This window comes from Aphelocoma coerulescens (assembly GCF_041296385.1).
Source record: "Aphelocoma coerulescens isolate FSJ_1873_10779 chromosome Z unlocalized genomic scaffold, UR_Acoe_1.0 ChrZ, whole genome shotgun sequence".
Classification (NCBI taxonomy): Eukaryota; Metazoa; Chordata; class Aves; order Passeriformes; family Corvidae; genus Aphelocoma; species Aphelocoma coerulescens.
In genome coordinates, this window is record NW_027184085.1 from 12,784,678 (window position 1) to 12,799,666 (window position 14,989).

Here is a 14,989-nt window from a genome sequence, read left to right on the forward strand (position 1 = left end):
GTCACTGAGCACACGGGAAATTTGTCTACAAACCCCTGGGGGTTGCTGGAGAAGCTCTAAACAGTAGCATCCTGTAGACAGATGAACAATGATACTGGTTTTACACCAGTAAGTACTTGCCCTTTGTGTCTCACACTGCTGCCTGACTTTCCTAATAAAAGTCTACTTTTCATTTTCATTTCTGACTATTTGTACCTCTTTATATCAATCATTCAAACTCTTCTAAGATTTCTCAGAGCTACTGCACAAGTAGGCTGGGTTTAAAATATGAGGGTAGTGCACATGTACATATACATTCCTAGTGGTACACGGCAATAATTAATAGTGCGACGTGTAAATCACTTACAACAGAAACTAATAAAATCACTTTTATTAAACCAGTTGATCACAACTTTTATGTTACAAAAATAACTTCATAATAATGTTAAATATTAAATACAAAAGTAAAACAGTTGCTCTTAAAATCAAAGTAACATTTTTTGTGTTTACATATGTTTCTGTGTAAAGCGGCTGACCCAGATCTGTTTAAGATTGTGAGTCTGCCTTTACAAACTTTATTTAGTCCTTCTTCACATGAAGACATGGAAAGCAAACTACATGTTAAGGAATTCAGCTTCATCTAGGCAAGATTGGAGCAGTCAGAGTTTCCATGCTGCTTAAGAAAGAAACAGTGCAGGCCTCAATCCATTTTAAGCAGAACAATTACTGTTTTTAAAAAACAAAACCAAACACCAGCAACTGTTTGGAAGAACACAGTGGCTGAGAACTTTCACTTGTCTTCCACATCTGCTATCATAGCCTCAACTGCATTCCAGTCCAGCTTGCTGAGGATGCTCCCTGTGCTTTCAGAAACACTGTCCATGTTGATACTGCCAAGAGGAGAGAAACTCATGCCATGCACTGCAGAGGCCTGGTGAGGGAAGAGAAGATGAAGTGATGACTGTGCATCATTCATGGACAGCAGAAATGATCCCACTCTTTTAAAATGTGTCCAAATCAAGTTATGTGTCTAATTATTCTGTAACAAATGCAATCCATTTTCCTGTTTATGCCCTCCCCCTGATGCGCGTTTCCTGGACAGGCAATGTGCCTACACAATTTTTAAAAAGTACATTGAATTTCAAGGCTCACAAGAATGCCTTCGCTTGTAAAGAAAAACTGTAGTTCTGCTGAAGCCCCACCATTTATGTAGTGCATTATTTATCTCACCTACGTTTTGAATAGAGAACCACATTTTAAATAAAGCAGAAGAAAACAAAGTGTTAAATGGCAAGTCTCAAATAGTTTATAGAATAAGTAGGTACTCTACCTGAAACATGGAGTCATGAGTATCTTGAAGTATTCTTTGGATATCCTCAGGCACAGTCCAAGGACTCACTACGTCTCGATCAGTGTCAAGATCAACACCTTCTGTCTGAACTGCAGTGGCAACTTGAGGAGGCTTTTGTGCTGAGCTCCTGCTGACTCTGCACTCAGCAGCTGAGGAGAAAACAGGCCAACCACAGCACTGCAACACTTCTTGCCCTTTTCATCTCAATCTCTTGAAACTCCTTCAAGAATAGAAGCTCCAGGTTCTAAGAACTGAAGCTGTGTGTAAATCCACGTGAAAACAGCCAGCCCTGTTATCTAGAATTGACGGGGGGTTATGGGGAGAAAAGGCTGCTGGTACCTTTCAGCCTCATGCTCTGCGCTGCCTTCCCAGGGCAGAACACGAAGTGGAACAGGACTGTGCATGGTGCCTACAGCATCCAGGTTCTGTGGTGCAGTCCCCCCCAAAAAACCACACTGTTCATTATTTGGCAGAGGACTAAACTAAATAAATTCTGGATTTGTGCCTCTTTAGAAGACATGGAACTTCAATGAAACCCTTATCAGTGATGTGATATACTGGAAAAACAGATAGAAGAAGGTGCCAGAAAATCAGAGAAAGATCAACCTGAATATAGAGTTTAAAAAGTGAATATATGGAAAGGAGAAAAACTACTTTTCCACATGAGCAGAGGTGAATTCAGGAATTCAGGAAAAGTACCTTTCTGCTTCTTACTGCTTCTCTCAATTTCCTGCACTGTCAACTCAAATACATTGACTTTTGACTGTCCAAATTATGCCAATAGTATAATTCTGGTGTAAGGCAGAACGGAATCATGCCACAGTATTTTGTAAGTCTCAGACTGATTCTCTCTTCATTCTTTGTCTGATCAGAAATTCTGCTGCTATTAACAAGTACTGCTTCTGTTAAAGAATATGATTAGGAGCAATCTTTTGTGGATCCAGACCTACAAAGATAGGCATGGGAAAAAGTACCACTAAAATCCAAGGAGATTTTTCTTTTTGCTAAGCTTAGTCATAAACTTTTCCATGCTAACATTATGACAAAATGATATCTTAAATGGATACTGTACAGAGGGATAACAAAGACAGCTCCTACTTTAAAGAGCTTGGAGAGTAAGCAGCACAGAAAGGTAAGGGAGAGACATAATTCTTGTGTCCTGGTCTCCTAATTAACTTTCTCTCTGTCAGTCTGAACTGAAAGATAAGACTCAAAGCCTTCGTCTAGTGATTTCATAACATGCATTTCAGGAATTCACTAAAATCTGGCACATTTATTTCAGTAATCTTGAAACTCTCATCTTGCTAAAACTGTTCAGAGGTGATTAAAATATTTCACAAGTTTCTAATTAAAAGGATTTTTAAGTGTGGAAATAATTATGAGTTTTATTCTTCTAAACAAATGCTGTATCTGCATCTTATTTCCCCCCTGTATTATGCAGCATTCTGTCATTGTTCTGTGTAACTTACAGTGTCTGGAATTAACAGGACAGTTCATAGCATTTCTCAGTCTTCTTCTGGAGGTACTTTTCTGAAGGAGCTTACAGGCATTTCCTGGAAAGACAAAGTAAGCATTTTGTTTTTTAAATGCAGATCAAATATACTCAAAGAAATTTTCATCTACAAGTCTCCTGCCTGGGTCACACAGTACTCTTGCTACGGCAATTTAAGCTACTTTGGATTTAAAGAAGTGATAAGGAAAGGTAACTCCCATCTTCAGCAGGTCAATGGCAACACAGTTGCAAAAGCCTCAGGACAGGAAACATGCAGGATTATAAATCTGATTTTCTACACAGGTATCAAAGCTCCTCCCTCCCAAAAATCCAGCAGTCACTTGAAGGACCTCTTCAGTATGTGTCTTCATCAAAAAAGTTCTGTTCTTACCCTTGGACTCTGTCAAACCAAGAGCTGGGGTGAAACGTTGTACTTTTTTACCAAAGCCAGGTTTGGCAGCAATTCTGCTCCTTTCTGCCAGAACAGGACTGTTCAGATGCCCTCTACAACAAGACAAAGGAAAAAACCAACACAATGACAAAGCTTAAATACTTATCACTGTACCATTCCTCCACACAACTTAGATCTGACAGGGCATATTCAGAAGAGACATAAAAGCCAGAGAAACCACATTCAGCCCACCTAGCTGAGGATCAGCATCACACACTGCCTGTGGGGCCAGTAAGCCTCAGCAGAATCAGAACTGCTGCAATCACAGTGAAGACACATCAAACTGGCTTTATAGAGAGCCACTTTAGGTCCAACAAAACTTGTTACTGGTTCCTGCCACTCCTAAGGTGGATTCCTGCATGATGTTCCTTAGCATGTCTGATTCTGGCTGGGCTGATGCACTTAAACTTCCCTTGGACACCACCAGCAGGCTCTGTACAGCACTGACTACATTCAGTTTAATGCTGTATCCTAGAACTGTACCTAAAAAAGGTACTGTACCAAAAAAAAAGAAGCAGAAATATTTAAGTTTGGAAATCACATGATTACCTGAAGTAAAAAGTTCCTCCTATTATTCTGAAAAGTATAAAATTATATATATAAGAAGAAAAACTACAATGCAATATACACCTGGAATACACATACACATATGTGGCATTAATGCCATTAAACTGAATAGATGTATCAATTTATAACACTCAGATACCCTCACCTCCTCAAAAGGCAGTAAGTGAAGTGCAAAAGAAAGATCAAGTAAAAATCTAAGTGAAGAAAAAATTAGCAAGCAAGAGAACAAATCCAGAGTTTGCACAGCAGAATTTTTATTTGCTTCTTGCTTGTTGTTAGATGCTCTTCAGGTCTATACTGCTGGCTATAGTTCAGTGGGACTCACAGAACATTAAGTTTGCAAAGGACCTCCAAGATCATCAAGTTCAGCCTTTGACAGGACCACAACCCTGTCAGCTAGACCCTGGCACCAAGTGCTATGTCCAGCCACAACTCCAGGGATGGTGGCTCCACCACCTCCCTGGGCAGCCTGTTCCAATGTCTAACCACCCTTTCTGTAAAGGAATTGATGTTGAGTGGAATTGGTTATGACACTGATTACAGCGTGACTCCTGAGTTGGCTTATTCCATGCTCCAAAAGGCATTTTTAAGGCTCCCTCCAAGATTAGCAGTACTGGTTGTAACAAGGCTGGAACAGGGACTTGAGAGTCCTCTGATCCAGACAAATTGTATCTTTGATTCTGCCAGCATATGACCTGTCTCTCAAGCTAATCCTGTCTCAACTTGCTGCAAAATTTGAAGTGTGGTGAAGACACCAGCACATCAGAGCAGGTTTGATGCTTAGAGTGTTACCCTGTACTGGATGCCACATCCCTCCTTCTGTACACTTGAGGTGATCTTGTGCTGGACAATGTTCTATGATCACTTGCTGGTGATGCCACTGTGTCAGATAACATTTCATTCATCAGGGAAAGTGCCTGTGATATTCTTATACTGTGATGTTCAGACAACAGGGCTCTGTGGAGAAATAATATTACACATTAACTCACTCTCACTCATTTCACCACAGCTGATTTGTGAGTCCTGTAAGACTACATGAAGAACACTTTTTTACAGAATTTCACAGAAGTATACTAAGCCTTTTAAGATTATTAGCAAAAAGTTAAACCATTTCTCTTACCAATGAGTTTGACAGAATGCATGAGTAAATGTTGGGGAAAAAAAGAAACGATATTTGGAAAGCGATAAATACAGTCAAAGGATGAAACATGTTCAGAATTTTCCTAAATGGTGATGCAAACATGAGTTATTTATGCTTTTGGTTGAAATTTCATTGATATCTGAAGCTTCATAGGCAATATAGTTAAAACTACCTCTACCTCTTTTTGAGGACTGGAAAACTAATATATAAAGATATCCTGAGTTATATTTATAGCAACTTACTTGTCTTTTTCTTCTTTCTTCTTCTGGAAGATTCTAATATCCTTTGAAGTAGGATTATGATGCTGTGTAAGAAAGTATAAAAATCATTAACTATGTACTGTGGTCTCATTCCAGTCTCTCACTCTCAAAATGTACTTAATTGACTTGAAAGTTACTGTTTAAGACATTCTTCACAAAGAAAAACAATATGAAAACATATGGTCCTACCAGGAAATTCAGGTAAGATTGTCTCTGTAACTTTCCAGTCTCAAAAAATATACTGAAATCTTGCAGTCACATCTTTCATACTGCATATGCTTAAAATACTAACATTCCTAAGGATATGTCCTCATAGTCCAGCTCAAAGTTTCAAATGGCCTCACCATCACTGATGTTCCTAACAACTAATTTAAAAACCAGGGCAAGGCTGCACTTTGACCTGTGCTTGCTAGAGTACAATTTGAATTCTTTAATTCTTCCTTCTTAAAAAGAAAAAAGCCAAAACCCAAACCATCCACTGAAAGCTGAGAATCCCTCCACTAATGATTTCAGGCAAAAAGCCCATAGCAAAAGCATCAAGTGTATACTTATGGGTTGACAACACAGGAAAAGGAGAGAAAGCAGGACCCATTTTTCTTGAATCACTTCTCTCTGTGCATGTGCAGAAGAGGAGCCCAGCTCAGTTCTGAAAGATTGTTTAAAACCAGGGGAAATACTTTATTTCACAGAGCTCTATTACTCTTTTTGAAAGTGAATAAAACTGAATTATTTAGTAACAGGGAACTTGAGTATATTACATATTTGCTGCTTGGGAGATAAAACCAACAGAGCTTCAGCCTGGAAGTATTTACAGCATATCCTGAATTCAACAAGTAGAAGGTAGAGGGATATATTTGGTGGTGTTAGGTCTCATCTCCTGTAACCCCAGAGCTTCCTGTGACTCAGCAGGGTCTTTTCAGGTCCTGAAGACATCCAGAATGCAAATGCAAATTTTGAGAGTTAGTACTGACTGGAAAATTTCTTCTGAACTGCTTTTGTGTGTTTTATTTTCTGTTATTTCCAGCACAGAAAAGATAGATCAGGCCATAAAGGTGTTTTTACTAATTAAATTTAAAACATAAAAAATTCTGGGAGGGGACTGTTTGTTCACTGAAACCAGACTTCAACAAAAATTTTCATAAGATACTTGACATATATAACATATTCTCGCATCTCTGCTGACCCTTTATGATTTTTGCATACACTTTTGTGTGAGTGAATGACAGTGATGGCTGCCCTCAGTATCCTAACATGTTTGTAAGGATGCTGGCATGTGAACTCTGCTTTTTAAATTCACTGGGGTTTTTTGGGAGGCGCATGGGAAGATGAAACAAGGTGTAAACACATCTTAATAACTGCTGTGGCTATCACTCCCTGAAAAACGTATCTTTCATCAGTGAATGTTGCAGCTGTATCCATTACTTTGTAATGGCCACCTGCAGCCAATGGTCACCACTGCAGCCTGTGAAGAACACTGGTGTATTTGCTTATCTGACGCAACTATGGCCAGTTCCCACAAAATCAAATTATACATGTAAAACCCCAACATTACAATAGGCAAAAACCCCCCAACTTTCAGTCTTTACATTATCTAATCTGAATAATCAACAAATACAATAAGTAACAATTACTCTTCAAGACACCCATTATTTTTACCACATTCTTTCTCAGGTTGAATGGATGATGTTCTTTCTGTCTTTGTTCATCCCGTTTCTTCATATATTCTCTCATTCTTTCCTTTTGCTTTCTCTTCATCCATGTTTGTATCTCCTTCCTCTCCTCTTCTGTTCTTTGAGAATGCCCAGAAGCAGAATCAAGAACCCTGAGGGCAGATGTAAACAGGAAATAATCTAGCACATCCTGTAAATCGCAAACAACAGCAACTACATGATAAAATAAAAACACTGACAAACCCTTCAAAATTCTGACACAGCTGGAAGCATAAGTAATGAACAAGAGAGGAAATCTTCTTTTGCAAAATTTTACTACATAAAATCCTGGTAAACAAGTAATTTCCAAGACATGTCCTAAAATTTTTCTTCTTGTTGTCAGCTACATTCAGATAATAGAACTAGATCTTAAACTGGTGGGAACTGTGGTACCCATGCAACAGACTGGTGACCTGAACAGCTGTATTTTTTCCCTTGTCAGCAAATGATGTCCCAAACAGGAGTAGGAAACAGCTGTCACTTTGACTTCTCTCAGAAAAGAACAGAGCTGATTTTACAACTGACAGTCAGGAAGGTGTGGAAGTCTCCAGCAAGGAGGGGAGCATGACAAGCTGAAATCTGGGGTTGGAAGTTTCTAAAGCTGCTGTGCCATGGGCAGGAAATTTCTATTCTGTCTTTCAGAACTGCTTTAGAAGACCTGAAGGTCTGAACTGAATCTGCTAAAAAGAGTTGTGCTCCAGCCTACACCTAGTAGAAGAAGGAACAAGCAAAGAGGAAGGAAAGAATTTCAAGATCAAAGTAATAGAAAACAATTAGTATACATGACAATAATGGCCAGTGAATTTGTAGATATTAAAAGTTCTAATACTAGTCCCATTTACATCAAACCACATATTTGCTTCCATTGTTTACAGAATGTGAGCTATGAGAATAACCAGGGCTAAAATGACTTAACCAACAAACAACAAAAGCCAGCCATGGTATTACCTGGAAATTTTCTTAGCCTGTGTTTTTGCAAAGCCCAGCTCCAACACAGAGTTGTCACTTTCTACCACACGATCATTCATGCCAGTAACATCACTCAGACCAGTAATTTGCATGGGATCTTCTGAAGAGCTGTTAGGTAGGGAAAAAAAGCTGTTACTAAATTAACGTAGGACATTACCGTAAGAATAACAAACTAACCCCCTTTCTTTTATACTTAAAACGAGAATACCCAGGTTGTTTCACATAAGGCCTTTGGACTGAATTTTCTTTCCCCACATTTCCACTGGGTTAGTACACTTGAGTCAACTTTGATGAGGACAGAAGGAGAATGATCTGACTAACATCAGAGAGACCATCCAGAGCTGAAATGCTTGAGCTCCACTGGGGAGTGTGAACATGGCTGGTCCACAGGAGGCTGAGGCTGGCAGCCAGTAGCACCCACAGGATTTGTATTGCTGCTCATGAGGAGATAAAGTTATGGGGTGCTACCAGTTTCAATGGTACCCAAATCTCAATGACCTTCTGAGCAAGAATCAGTGTCAGTGAGAGTACAGTTCCACCTAAATTCTGCCCATTTCTTTCCTCTCCTTTAATCAGTTGCTCCCAGTAAAAAACTGATCTCATAGTTTAGGACTACAAGTTGTAGTTGCTTCAAGTTACTTCTTTGGGTAAAAATCACTGTCTGCTAAAGTTTATTGCCTCATACCCTCACTCTTTAGTTTATTTAACCACTCCCTAATCTACTTCAGTCACAACAAGCAGTTCCATTTAAAATACTAGAAAAATAAGATAAACCATTCAGTTTACTGCTATGATTTAAGCAAAACAATAAAGATGGATAATGGAGCAGAATGACTAGGAAGAAAGGAAACCAGCTACTCTTTTCTACTATATCCAGAAGACTAACAGCCGCTAAAAATAAAAATACATGTCAGAACACTTTATTTAATGCATAGGCTCTTTCCAGTTACGAAATCTTCAGTCTGTTGCTTTACAGTTTTCATACAGTAACACCTTAAAAACCTTCTGGTGATAGCTGGCTTTGGTAGACAACTACCAGCAGCAATTGCATGTACTTTGCTGAAAAAGTGGTTTGCAAATAGGAGAAATAACAAATGCACACAGACAAGAGCACCATTTACATTAGCAGCTCCAATACTTGTAACTAGAAAAGAACTTTGAATGCTTCTGCAGCTTTTGCATAAAGTAAATTTAACAGGCACTACCAAAGTCAGAGTAAATTACCTAAAAAAAGGGCTTTTATTCAGTTTGAAAATAAATGCCTTGATTTTTATGAGGTGATGATTCCACCCTGTCAGTCACCTTTTTGGTGAACTTTCAACAAAACCAGTAGCAAAATACATACCCAGCACATAGTTCTCTGCATACACGAGAGCCTGAAACAGAAACAATCTTTTTTAATAATATCTTTGCACTGGTACACAAACTAATCATACATATGTTAAACAGCCTGTGAAATAAAATACAGAAACACATCAACCTCAATATGTTGACATTAAAAATAAATTAATATTGTACATAAGCTGTGTACAGCCTGTGAGACAACATGTCATTGACTGCCAGGTTAACACAGAGGCTCCAGAGAGCACTAAGTAACAGTTCTCTGGCTTTTGTGGGAAGTTTTGCTAGGACGATATCATCGCTGTTGACAGTTTTTTGCCATGACAAAGTAACTAGAAATAATCTGTTCTGATTAATCACACAGTATTTCATGGAAAATTAATGATTGACACTTACTTGAGGAATCCAGGCACTCAGAAGAAGCGTGGAAATCAGAAGATGCAACTGAAGAGCAATGTGGTTGTCTTGGAAGGAAGAGCACTGCTTCCTCTCCTAAACTAAACTCTCCATCTCAAAAGATTATAGTTGTAACTTAGTATCACCTATAGTTTTTTATCTTGCAAGTAACAAGTTTATACTTAATAAACTCTATTACTGTTTTCAAAATTTAACTGGGTGTGTGTACAATTTGAGATTCACTAGTATACAGACACAGGAACATGTTTTAACACCTTTTAAGACAGACTACTGTAAATGTGGCTGCCAAATGCAAGTTCAAATGCACAAAGAATGTATCATTTTTGGGAGCCTGACTGCAAGCAATGCAGGCAACACGCAGAGAAAACAATACAACTGCATTTTTAACCTTGGGCAACAGGTCGCTTGCTGAATGATTTTTTTCTCCTCTTTTTAATGCTACTGCAGTCTTCATAATTGCAAAAATCAATTTACCCTCAGTTTTCAAAATAATTAGACCTCATAAAATAATCTTTTAGGACACAGACAGTAGTTACTGTACAGTGAAATAAACCAATTAATTTTGCTTATGTAGGCTGTATTTAACAGAGATGTCACCCCTCTAGACACAGGTAGATGACAGAGATGATAAAGACAGCTTTTGGAAGAAGCTTTGAGTGTTCTGTGACATCATACCCACTTATATTCAATTAGGTAAACAAGTACAAATTAGCGCAGTGATGGGTTTCAGAAACAGACCCAATGTTGATTATTTTCTTTCAATGACAGTGAATTTAAGTGCAAGTATGATTCACTGCTGAACTGTTTTCAAAGCTTAGTGATACTGTTGTCCTGTACCAAACTCATTATCAGTGCACATCAATGAAGCCATTCTGAACAATGCAATCTAGAAAGACTCATGACCGACTTTAATGATCTCATTACATAACATTCTGTGTAACAGCCATGAGAAAGTATTACACCATGAACAAAAGGTTTACTTATTTTTAAAAGACGCAAAGGGGAAAAATATACAATAAAGATTATACCAGAAGGTGACTTGAGGCCGCTGGGACAGTTAGAAGCCAAGGCTGCAGAGGAAGGAGAGTGTACATCCACTGTAGTAGAACTGGGTACAGGGTATTCCAAGTTTAAGCTCTCCTTTTGATCATCTGTGACATCTTCAAATATCATGCCTGTCAAATGATGTTCGGATTCTGTGAAAAAAAAAAAAAAAAAGAGTACTTAGTGTAGACCAATGGAGAATCCCCACAATGCAGAAACTATCACTCATATGAGTGATAGCTGGTTAGTGACATCTTTAGTTTATCTGCCACCTACAACAGCCTGAACCTGGATCAGCTGTGCCTCCCTATGAATGGGCTGTGCTATGTGACCCAGTCCTGCATGCACGAAGAAAATTACTGGACCAGGAGCTGTTCCATGTGAGCCTAAAGGACATCCCAAATATCGTCTTACGTATGAACACAGATATAGCCATGATTTGGTTCCACCACTTGGCTTTGTATTAACTCCGTAAGTAGATTAGACTGTTCTTGGCATAGTACAGTAGCTAGAAGTAGGTACTACATAGCTACTTCTTAAATGAACAATAGATCATTCAATATATCTGCTCTAGTGAACAGTTAAGCTGGTGTAAGATTTTAATAAAACCAGTAGATTACAACTCAATACTCAGATTTGCTACCTTTCATTTTATTTCTTTCTCTGATATTCTTGGTTTATATTTCAGTAACCCCTTTAGGGATTGCACTAAATGCCAGTGGTAACTAAAAGTCATTTAAGATGAATATTCAAAGGTAAATTTATTATCCTGTTAGTTGGACACATACCAGCACCAATGACTCCAGCAGCTTCAGAGACTGCAGGACGAGCACCAAGGTCTGAATCCGCAGCCATTTCAAAATCTTCTATCAGCTTCACCAACTGTAAGTGAAACCCAAAAATTATGTAATGACACTTTCTTCAACGTATTGCTGAGACTTACACTACAGATATTTATGCAAAGTCTACCTTAAATACACTTTTTTTGTCAGAATCTTACGAAGATTTTAATGCAGTTTCCTGGCTGAAAACAAACAAAAAAGTTCAGGAATCAAAGTAGTTCATGTAGATTCATTTCATATAAGAATTTCAATTTTCTGGATGCTTACTTTGAGAAAAATATATATAAGATCTATTATCTGTTTGAACAGTTTTACTCCTACCAATCACATAATTTTTAAAGTAGCTGGAGTTTTCCAATATATATTTTATCTAAAACCCACAGAAATTAGAACATTTCCATAGTCTTCATAAGTCTGAAGTTTTCTGAAGTTTTGAAAATGAAAACTAAAACTGACTAACCCAGAGTGAGGCATTTTACTGAGCATTAGTCTCAAAAAGAACAACTTTCATAACTGATATCTAATACATAAAAAGTTATTACAAAAGGAATGATCAACTAGTGTGAACTGAAAAAAACAGGCAAAAAAAAAAAGGTTTTTCTTCAGGATTTGGCTAGATACTCAGAATTTTTAAAACCCAGGTGCTATGAAATGCTGAAACAAATACAGGAGATGTGAAGATATTTTTTTTCCTACAGGCTTTAAAAAAATCTGACTTTAATAACAACCTTGATGAAGAATATATATGATTAAATAATCCACCTGAGTGTAATAACTGTGTGTAAGTGACACAATGAGGACCTTACATTTCTGTGAATCATAGAATACCCTGAGTTAGAAGAGACCTACAAGATCCATCAAAGCCCAACTTTATTTTACTTCCATATTAAGATTTATAAAGATGGTTAAAATGCAAATATTTTATGAAACAAATAGGATCAGGTTCCAGAATTAGTCACATAATATTTTACAGAGGCACAACTGCAGAAATCTTTGCCAAAAAGGCATCCTTCTCAGCCTGAACTTGTGTGCTATTCCATTTTCTCAGTTACACAGAAATCAAATATACTTAGCCCATTCACTAATAACACCACCACTCTGGCCAACATTTGGTCCATTGTAAGCAACCGTGTCAGCCAACAGAATCAGCACTAAATATGAATGACCATTACATATACATATATGTAAAACTTGTATTATAATATAGACAATATTTATATAGATAATATATAATACTATAAATAAACAATAAATATATTTTATATATATAATATTATTCTCAATATCTCTCAACAGATACTATGCAGATTGAGAACATTGTTCCAAAATGTAGGTTTTGTCCTTAGCTGAAAAAATAAACTGTTTAAAAAACAACAGTTAGCACTCAGAACTCACCATTTTGCTATTCCTGAAATCCTGCTCCATATTTTCTATTATGTTCTGTAGTGTCTGTAGTTGCATATCCATTTCCCACTGCTTTGTGGAAAAGTATTCTTTTTCAATTACTTTGGATGGAAGCCCTGAAGAAGGAAGAATTCTTCCTTCTTCATGCGCTATGTTCCAGGTTACACTATCTGTAGCAGAATCTGACTTCTTATCTTTCTTTTGCAATTGGTTTGATACCTTTTTCTGATAATCACCTTAAAATAAATAAAAAAGAATGCACCAATATCACTGAATAAGCCACAAGCACCTAAATATTCCAAGTAATTAGGTATAGATGTGCCACAGCTAATAATATGTTTTAGGAAGCAAGAATCATTAAAAAGAAATCAAGTGTATCACTGTTGATGTTTAAGACTAAAAAACAACGAGGTTAATTGGGAAAAGGCTGCAGATTTTCTGTGGGCATTACGACAACACAAGAGTATTACTTTTTCTTGGATCTAAAACTGAAATGGTTTACCTTGCTTCTGAAGCACCTCAGGTGGAATTGCATTAGTAACAGAAGCTGCTGTGTGATGAAGTTTTGCAGTAGATGGAATTTCAAGCTCCTCATTTTGCTGTGCAGCAGCTATCTCCTCTGTAGACTCAGGTATCATGGGCAAATTGTTAAGGATGCCACTGTCTTCAATGTCAATCACACTTATATATTCTTGTTTATGCTAAACAACAAGATAATGAAGAATTATACAGTATGTGTTTTTAGTAAGCTGCTTATAGTACATTGTTCACAATTTCCTGTGTTTACCTCCCTACATTTGTAGCTGAAAGGCTTTTTGTTTAGAGAACAAAATAAATACAATCCTCCCTACCATATTACACAATTGACTCACGCAGATACAAGGAACCCAAATACATCAAGACAAATAGTATACTTAAAATGCATTTCAGCCATATGTACATTAGATCACTAACCAAATCAGGTGCATCTGACAGAAAAGATGGTAAAGGTTTGTCCTTCATTTCATTGGGGAAACTCAGGTTTAAATATATGTCTGACAGTAGTATCGCAGAGGAACTAGATGACTCTACAAGAAAATAATAGTAGTCAGTATTATATTTACAGTAAAAGCCAAAAAAAGTCAGACTATTAGGAAACAGCTCTGCATTCTCTAGAAGATACGAAAAGCTTTGACTAAGCTGCCACCCAGATTGCTATTAATATCCCAGTCTCTCCTACTTAGGCAAAAAAAAAATCTGCATCTTTACTTAATCCAAAGAAATTAGATTACTCAGATAGAAACCTCTAATAAAACTATCTGCAAATGAGTTATGATGTATTAAAATTATCTTCAAATGGAAAAACACTGTTGAATTTTACAATAATGGAAAAATTAGCATGCTCTCTTGGTACCACAGGGAAAATACTTGGGTACTGAAATCTATGTGAAGTATCTATGGAACAATGCTACTGCAGCTCAATTTCATGTGATCTCTTTTAACATTCCAGTGGTCAATTCATTTCGTCTGTATTACACTAAATCCCAAAGATTAAGTGGCGCTAAAATCCACAAAACAAGGATTGTGTTTCAAGAAGTCAGATAAATTAGCATGTTATCTACACCCTGCATTAAGCTATCTCAGATACAAAACCCATGTTAGAATAGTCACACTTTTATAGACTTCCCAAACAATAAATGAAGTGGAGAAAGACTGAAGTCACACCTGATGCAGGAACAGATGTGACCAGCTCGTTTTTTTGAACTTTGGAAACCTCATTTCCTGATCTACTGATCCCATGATCCTGATATGATTCGAGCACTTGATTGGAAAAAAAAAAGAAGACCAGAATGCATGAGTTTAAGGAAAATAAAGATACCAATAGCATTATCTAAGTGTACATTTCTGATTTGACAGTTCATAATAAAAGAAAAGTTGTGGAGGAGGAGGCAAGGAAACAATTTCAGTCACGTGTGAAACATTGCCTAAAATGCATTTAGATAAATTCAAGTTAAGTTAAAAGAAGCTTTCAGAAAAAGTCAC

General features: G+C 37.2%; 1 protein-coding gene across 6 annotated transcripts in view; it reads right to left on the reverse strand.

Annotated features, from left to right (window-relative positions):
- Nucleotides 1-355: 355 nt before the first annotated feature.
- CPLANE1 (ciliogenesis and planar polarity effector complex subunit 1) overlaps nucleotides 356-14,989 on the reverse strand; it is a 59,913-nt gene continuing 45,279 nt past the window's right edge. For all 6 annotated transcript variants that reach the window (XM_069000952.1, XM_069000950.1, XM_069000949.1 and 3 more), the window contains 16 exons: nucleotides 14,672-14,767; nucleotides 13,922-14,034; nucleotides 13,470-13,668; nucleotides 12,959-13,203; nucleotides 11,510-11,603; nucleotides 10,706-10,873; nucleotides 9,657-9,770; nucleotides 9,265-9,295; nucleotides 7,899-8,027; nucleotides 6,898-7,063; nucleotides 5,224-5,285; nucleotides 4,633-4,797; nucleotides 3,214-3,326; nucleotides 2,800-2,883; nucleotides 1,310-1,479; nucleotides 356-910 (listed from right to left, as the gene is read on the reverse strand). In XM_069000952.1, the coding sequence (XP_068857053.1) occupies nucleotides 770-910; nucleotides 1,310-1,479; nucleotides 2,800-2,883; nucleotides 3,214-3,326; nucleotides 4,633-4,797; nucleotides 5,224-5,285; nucleotides 6,898-7,063; nucleotides 7,899-8,027; nucleotides 9,265-9,295; nucleotides 9,657-9,770; nucleotides 10,706-10,873; nucleotides 11,510-11,603; nucleotides 12,959-13,203; nucleotides 13,470-13,668; nucleotides 13,922-14,034; nucleotides 14,672-14,767 (2,090 nt within the window). In that variant the 3' untranslated portion in view covers nucleotides 356-769. The remainder of the gene's footprint in view (nucleotides 911-1,309; nucleotides 1,480-2,799; nucleotides 2,884-3,213; nucleotides 3,327-4,632; nucleotides 4,798-5,223; nucleotides 5,286-6,897; nucleotides 7,064-7,898; nucleotides 8,028-9,264; nucleotides 9,296-9,656; nucleotides 9,771-10,705; nucleotides 10,874-11,509; nucleotides 11,604-12,958; nucleotides 13,204-13,469; nucleotides 13,669-13,921; nucleotides 14,035-14,671; nucleotides 14,768-14,989) is intronic.